General features: G+C 39.3%; 1 protein-coding gene and 1 long non-coding RNA gene across 3 annotated transcripts in view; one reads left to right on the top strand and one right to left on the bottom strand.

Moving 5' to 3' along the window:
* Nucleotides 1–263: 263 nt before the first annotated feature.
* Nucleotides 264–8,070, bottom strand: part of si:ch73-374l24.1 (protein kinase C alpha type) — an 85,931-nt gene continuing 78,124 nt past the window's right edge. For both annotated transcript variants that reach the window (XM_034893979.1, XM_034893980.1), the window contains 4 exons: nt 7,211–7,291; nt 6,248–6,355; nt 5,372–5,512; nt 264–2,568 (listed from right to left, as the gene is read on the bottom strand). In XM_034893979.1, coding sequence (XP_034749870.1) covers nt 2,404–2,568; nt 5,372–5,512; nt 6,248–6,355; nt 7,211–7,291 — 495 coding nt within the window. In that variant the 3' untranslated portion in view covers nt 264–2,403. The remainder of the gene's footprint in view (nt 2,569–5,371; nt 5,513–6,247; nt 6,356–7,210; nt 7,292–8,070) is intronic.
* Nucleotides 4,429–4,978, top strand: LOC117957908. The gene is made up of 2 exons (XR_004659618.1): nt 4,429–4,515; nt 4,814–4,978. It is a non-coding gene; the product is annotated as an uncharacterized LOC117957908 (long non-coding RNA).

The raw sequence follows: 8,070 nt of genomic DNA, 5'->3' as shown, positions 1-8,070 counted from the left end.
AGAGAGAGAGAGAGAGAGAGAGAGAAAGAGAGTGAGAGAGAAAGAAAGTGTTTCAGGACCATGAACAGCTCTCCTCGGCCAGCCTGTTCTCTACTACGAGAAGTTAAGCACTGTGTGATTTACATGTCCTTTTTGCAGTGTGCGCCACATTGACTGCTGCTGTGAGAACGCGGCTGGCAGGTGGTCGGAGAAGATGGGTGGTCATGTGGCCAACAGTAGCTACATTAGCAGTGAAGCTGGAAATCGAAGAAAAAAGAACAGAGTCATATTTTTCATACTTTATTTATACACACTTACACAGTATCCATCATACCACAATGAACAGAGGAACAAGAAGAATCAGGTAAACAAAAGTAGGGGCAGTGAAAGGTAACGCATACAAACATCCCTGTGGCTCTAACTGTAGTGGTACATAACCTGACTGGCCTGACATGTAATTATCTCTGTCATGGGTCCAAAATTATGTTATTTTTCTCTTCTTCTCCTCCAATAAAGATTCTCAATGTGAGACATGTAAACATTCAGTTTTCTTTGAACTTTAAAAATCTAATTTTGGTCCAGATATGACAGCTGCATCATCAGTCTGTTACACAAAGTAACTAAGTAAGTACTTCAAGGGTTAAGAGTAAATTTGGCAGTTTTATAAAACTTCACCGTTGTAGCATTGTGGGCCTAAGTAGTAGCCTCTCAACAACACACCAGACTGGAAACAAAATACTTAAAATTGGCACAAGGGAACAACAAGCCAATAGAAGCATTTTACACATTAGTGTTGTTTTTAGTCAAACATGTCAGGCTTCATGGCAGCAGGTGGGAGGAGACGATGATTAGAAAAGTGCACAATGCTTGTTGATTAATCTCGTTCTGTGCAATAAGTTGGGGAAACTCCATGTTCCATGATCTCTGTATCATGCAAGGGTCTTTCTCATGCTTAGATCAAGCCTCGTCCCACACATGCACACAATATACACAAGAAAGAAGAGACATGTTGCAGCCACCTAGGGCTTGGTTTTGAATTTGTTACAGAAGGAGTTTGCCCTGAGATGACCAAGGCAAGAGGGCATTCAACCTTTTCACGCACAGTAGGTGCTGCATATTTGCCATGACACTGAGTAGTAGAAAACAATGGATTAATTGTGGAAATACATATAACAAGGTTTGCTGATCCCAAAGCTACCAAAGATTCAGCCAGACACTATATATATATATATATATACTCTTCTTCGGGGTAATCTAAACATAGACATGTTCAAACTGTCTACGGTAGTAAAAGCACATTCAATTTGTAGTATAAAATCTGCATGTAACTTCTCTTTCTGAAACATCCCTTTGAAACATATTTACAAAATGATAAAAATGGGTGTACAATAGAGGGTTTTTTGGACATAAAAGAGTTAAGCGAAACATAAAATATGAACAAAAGCTTTTTTTCCTTTAACAATTAGAAACTTTTTCTTCAGGATAAGACTCTTCAAAACATACAACAATTATATATTATCATAGTTTATATATCGTAAATACTAAACTTTACAATGATACCAGACATGTAATGCATCCTAGAGTCTACTGTTCATACAGAGTCAGAAAAATAAGCATGCAACAGAGATCTGCTTTGTGCATTTGGAAATAGCATCTTTATAATTTAAAACACTGTCTCTTTGATCCACAGTTTTCTGACCCTATATACTGACCAACACTGCATTCAAATAGCGTAGACAGCTTTATAACCAAGCATAAGCATGATGTGCTTCTGTTTGTCTATGCTGAGTTAGATATACTGTATCTCCACATCCTACAAAACAACACAAAGAAACAACCCCTGTTTTAGCGGGGTTTTAGTGTGTTGGGAAAAAACATTACAAGGATTTTAAGAACTGCAATATAAATGTCTTTCCACTTCTACTTTGGCACTCATGTAACAGTATACTACCTCTTGTTTTTTGATATAAATATAAAATACACGTGTAGCGGATCAGAAGTAGATAAAGCCGGGACAGAGCAGAAAAAATGTTCCGTTCTCGTCGTGCATTGCAGCTTGTTGCGTAGTAAGATGGGGAACATGAGAAAGGAAAACATCTTGCATCTTTACTACCTAATAACAAAGTTACCGGTCACACATTCAAGAAAAAAGGCAGCAGGTTTGGTTAAACACAGATAGAGAATAAAGAACATATTTGAGATGTTTGGGGAAATTATGCAAACATATCACTGCCGTGTAGTTGTTCTTTAACTCCTTGCTTCCTTCTTCTAAGTCACTTTTGTACACATATTTTGATAACTTATAAAGACAGAACACTGTAGAGGATGATATGAGTCTTATGACGTCGGGATTGTTTGTTGGAGTTTGTAAGGATCCTGTAGTCAGCGACAGTCCATGCTTTTGAGTATCTTTCTGCGCTCTCCTCATACCACACTGTGCAGGGATGGATGGATGAACTGAGGGTTCATGTAAGAGAAGCCTGCGAACTCACTCTGGTCGATGTTGGCAATGACTAGCTGGTCGGGAGGGGTCAGCACGGGTTGTGTACGTGTGAAAAACTTGTCAAAGTTTTCTGCTCCTTTGCCGCACTGAAAGAGATTAAAAGAATGTCAGATTATTTGGATCTCTCAACTGCAAAAGACTGCAGAAAAGAAAGAACTGAATTGTGGACATGATCAAAAGACATTTCCTCTTTTAAATTAAGTCTTTTAATAGTATGCTTCCCAACGGTCCTAGAGAGAAGGTGGTGCACAGCCCTATGAGTAGCCGGGCGGGAGTTATTATTAGATTAGGAGCTAACCCTAAACATCCAGAGTGGAGGTCATCAGCATCAGTGTGCAACTCCGCTTGAGGGTGTCTTCTGCCTCCAGCTGAATATATTTATGCATATTGCTGCATGTCATGCACAGTATCATCCCTGTCACGACACTTTTACAAGAAAACAAGAAACACCATTCAGGATGAGTAATGCACAACAAAAACAAATCTGTGGTTTACAGTGGATTTCAGTGCCTGCTGTCTGTGACACATTTTCTCAGGAGGCGCATCAGCATGCCAGGCATTTTCAGCTGCTCTGTAATATCACAGAAGCATTAAAGCCTCATATAGTCTTTTGTTTGCGAGTCCCTTCAGGCCAATTAATGACGTTGTGTATGAGCAAAAAAAGCGCCCTGAAGTGATGGATCCACTTTTAGCAATGTTTTCCTTCCCTCCCTTTCTGTGAGTGGAGAAAGGACACATCCGCTGTGTAACCCTGCATTAACCGTGGCCCTTGTGTGGAAGTAAAGGGAACTCTGCTCTTGGAGAGCTATTTTTAATCCTCAGTGGCAGCGCGTGTGTTGCTTTGGGCGCTGTGGGCAGCGAGAGAAAGGAGGATGCAGGATTCAACAAGCTCAAAAGAGTGTTTTGTGTTGACAGGAGAAGGTTTAGATGTCGGTGAGGGGGTGTGGGGGTCTGGTGACTGCAGCTGGGTTTCTAGCCTCGAGCTCGGCTGGGCGTAAAACCATCACACTGGGTGAAGATAGATGGGAGCGCAGACATACTACAATACACAACCATTCATGCATACACACTTCACGACTCTCTGAGGGAGTATTTCAATCCTTTAACCGTGATGCATTCAAGACTCACTAGGTAATTCGCCTTTTTTTAGCATTACAGGGACGACAAGAAAACTAAATATAATATAATATAATAAATCACACTACTAGATGTTTTATGCTAATTTCTGATGCGTGTTTATTAGTTTCTGTCGTCTTCCATCATCTCTTACTGTGTCTGGAAATATCCACTTGTTTTTCTTTAAATTTATACCTCTTGGCTGGGGTAGAAATGTGGTAGCATTGAGTTAAAATTTGATGTAAACAGTGTTTTGAATAAATCGTGTTTGAGACCCTGGCCTTCTTGTCTCATTCATGTTATCAAAGCTCACTAAATTAAAAATACTCAATGGAGTTTAGACAAATCAAGTTAGAACAGTATTTGCCCAAATGTGTTCCTCCACTGCAACTCAGACAGGAACCACAGGGAACACAAAGAGGGAAATATGTACTAATAAAAACTTGTCTAACTCAGACAGTTGAAGCCTCACATCAGCTTCAGCCAACCCTTAAAGGTAAGTTCTACACAGAAACTGATGGAATGTATTCCCCATCGCTCACAATATTGTGTCAAGAAGAGAGATACTGGCTAAGAGATTCTTAGCCAGTATACAAAGAAGGAATGATTACTGTTATGGGGCAGCAGTTTCTCCCATTGTGTTTTTTCGACCTGTCTCCCTTCCCCTGCATCTGCATGTAGGTCAAGAGGCGTGGTCACTCAATCACAGGTGGCTCATCACTGCCTGCCCACTCTCTGAATCGTATTATTAGCCTTAACGCCATCCAGCTTAAACCCTGTCACTCTCTGCTGCTGAAATACTCATGGTTGAATGCTGGACATTTAACCATGAGTATTTACTTGAAACCTTTAATCATGCCTCTCTAAGTCTTGTGTTGATCTCTGTGTTTTGAGTCAGAAAAACTGCAAATAGGCATGTGAGTATTGTATTTAGATAGACTTGCAAAATGCAAACCTCTCCTTTAAGATTTGGAAAAATAGTGCTTGAAGTTTGGAGACATACAATAAGACTGAACATTAGGCACATCAGTCTAACATTTAACATGGTATGAACTTCTATATAAATACATATAAATCAGCAATTTTTTAAAAATCAGTTAGCAGGATGCTTTATGGCAAAAATAGATCTTTATCCGTGTTATGGATAATGTTACTTTCCATTCTGTGAAAAGTTTGAAGAAAGTCGTTCTCATCTATTGTATTTGTATCTTGTAGTGCAACCCTATTTTCCTATCTGTGTGACGAAAGCTTGAGACAATCCTTCCTCCAATCCTGACTATCTCATCTTATTACACCTCAACTAAATGAATGAAGCGATTGTTAGAGAATATAGATATCCTTGTGTGTCTCATTAAACCTTTTAGAACATTGTGAACTGAACCCTTTTTTTTTTTGTCGCTTTTTTCTCCAAGCGCTCAACACTTCTTTTAGAATCTACTCACAGGGGTCAAGCCAGTAGATGAAGATGATAGGATTTGAACCACAAAAAATCCTGATCAGATTGTTTCACAACATTATTATTTTTGCATCAATGTAATTTGCTTTATTAGTCAAGAACAGACGTTCCTTTATTGATATTTTGAGCTATGATTTTTGTTTTATAGTGCAAAATATCATGATTAATATCAATATATCTATATCCCAGTTACCATGATAGAGAATGACTGACTGTCTCTCACTCACTCACTCACTCACTCACTTACATACAGACACACAGACAGACAGACAGACACGTACACACACACACACACACACACACACAGCAGCACTTACCACTTTAGGTTTAAATGGCGGCTGAATCTCTCTGTTTGCCAGGCGGTCCCAGTCGATGCGTCGGAAGAAGGCCTGCTCCCTGATGTCCCTCTCCCCCTCCAAGCTACAGCCAAGACGCTTGGACGGGTGCTTGGTCATCAGCTGGTATCAAACAGATGAGGAGACATTAGAAAATGTGACAACAGCGGTTAGCTGCTTGAGGAAAATCTTAAAAATAGGGAAGCAGAGAGATAGTGTGTATTTTTAAAGCTTCCTTATATTAACAGCAATCCACTTTGCTTCTTGCCTGTGTTAGATTACACTATTGTGCCAATGACCTTATGCAGAGCCAGACTGACACTCCATGTTTCGCTCATCCAGCTTTAAAATATTTGCAGGAAATTACACTGCCTTTTCATAACTTTGTGTCTGATTTAGCAGCTAAATTTGGACCATGAATAATTTCTTTTGCAAATGAGATGTGAAGCCAACAATAAGGATCGGGCTTATCTATTTTGTCACCGGCTGGAAGATGATGAACAATATTTCTTGTGGCAGAATGCAGCGACAGGGTGTAATAATATAATAAATGAAGGTGAGGTATGTTATTAAAAGATGTGATCAGACTGTGCCTGAATCTTCTCTGGAGTGTAAATTGACTTTGAAAACTCATTTCCTTGTTAAATAATCATGACAACCATGATGCCGTTTCACTGAGATGATGTCACAAAAGTGCTTGCCAGGTATGAGGAGAAGAGATGCCTGCTCAATAAAGGATAATTTTTTGAACACCATGGAAACTTGTGACTCAACAGTACCAAGGGAACAACTCGTGAGAAACTGGGAGCTGGTGTTATGCCTTATAAAACACTGTATGGCCTTTTAAACAGAACTTACTCCCTTGCAGATGGACACAGCTTCTTTAGACATGGACTTGGGGTAGGACACGTTGTGCTCCATAATGGACTGGAAGAGCTCGTCTTCATCCTCTCCATCAAATGGAGGCTGAGAAGAAAGACAAATATGGTGTCACAGCTTGAGGGTTGTTCTTTGAAACCTGACAAGATACTGAGGTGACGAGAGCAGCACATGAAGGTGAGCTGAGCAGTGGGAGCTCCTGTGGGTGTCAAAGGTACATCACTGTCTTGTACTCAGAGATATTTAAGTTAGTGGTCCCATGATGCTCATGGGTGCTATATGTCACTTTGATTAAACAAATAAAGTCAAAACAATATCTAGTTCTATGTATGTATTACACTTGCAGCTCAATGTGCTATTACAACATTGATATTGACAACATTATTTCTGAATATACTTGTATTGACCCTCTGTCTGAAACGTTGTAGCCCCTGTCTCTTTGTGCCCCCCTCCCAAAAAAAGCAGAGTCTTCGCTGATTGGTCAGCTTTTCTGGGTCTTTTGCATATGCACGCTGAAAGCACTTGCAAGTCATTGCAGCTGGGGAATGACTGTAATGGCACTGTAACTACACTTTCTACATGTGACATCACAATCATACAGAAGTCCTGAGGGAACTGTTTCTAAATATGGGCTGTTTGCATTTCTCTTTGTATTAAACGTTTCCATACCTTTACGGAAACTTGATCTGCTTTATAATAAAAGTGTGTTTAAGTGTTTATGTGTGTAACTCGTCTTCAGTAAGAAACATTATTTTCAATACTGTGCTGTTAACTATTTAAAAAAAATATTTTAATCAACTTTAGGTTCAATCTAAAATGTCAGAAAAGAGTTTAGAGCTTTATGGATACACACCGCTTAATGTATAGTCCTAATTGAGGTATGATATTAAAAAAAAAACGTATAATGCAGACCACAACTGGTGCAGTAAAAAAGCATATTACCTGTCCCGCTAGCATCTCATACAGAAGAACTCCATAAGCCCACCAGTCCACTGATTTTGCATAAGGCTGGTACGCTATAATCTGACAGAGACAAAAAGTAAAAAGATTACAAACACGCACACACTACCCCATCAATGAAATCAGAGAGGTGTAGTTCTGGACGGATTCAGTAATAAATGTTTTTTTTCTCTCTGCTGCCACCTATATGTTACAAACAATGCAAGAGAGCAACAGTAAAGATATCAAGATAAACTGTAAACAGTAGCACTGTAAAGGAGCATTTCTCTCATCTAAACTCAAAACAAATCAACCACCATTGAATACAGTGAGCTATTTGGAGCTTCCTTAACAAAGGGGCTTTCTGCTAACCTCCAATTTGCCATTCTACACCTCCCTCCCACACACAATACACACAATGACACAAACACAATAATAATGATCATGCAGGCGCAAAGGCAAAAAGCTATATCACAGCTGCACTCGCCTTTAACAGAGAAAGAAATGCAGCAATTTATTCAGTTCACAAAGTTGCTATACATGATAGCTACTATGGGTTTGCATACAGTCAAAGGATACCATATTTCTTGGTTGTACTCTGTCTGGAAAATGATTTAAAAATGACTTTCTAGGTCCAACCAAATGACCCATTTAGATTAAGTTTTCTATGAAAAAAGTAGAATAATGAATCCTTTCCATCTGTGAGACAGTGTGCTCCCTCATGAGTCAGTGCAGACAAATAGAAGGGGAGACATACACATAGAAGTATATATACACATATAATTAGACAAACATATTATTACCGATGAATTACATCTGCCCTAATCCCCCATGTATATAAACGCTTGTAATAACTTGATATA

Source organism: Etheostoma cragini, chromosome 15 (genome assembly GCF_013103735.1).
Source record: "Etheostoma cragini isolate CJK2018 chromosome 15, CSU_Ecrag_1.0, whole genome shotgun sequence".
NCBI classification, from domain to species: Eukaryota; Metazoa; Chordata; class Actinopteri; order Perciformes; family Percidae; genus Etheostoma; species Etheostoma cragini.
The sequence above is the reverse complement of the archived record's forward strand: the minus strand, read 5'-3'. Positions and strand labels throughout refer to the sequence as shown.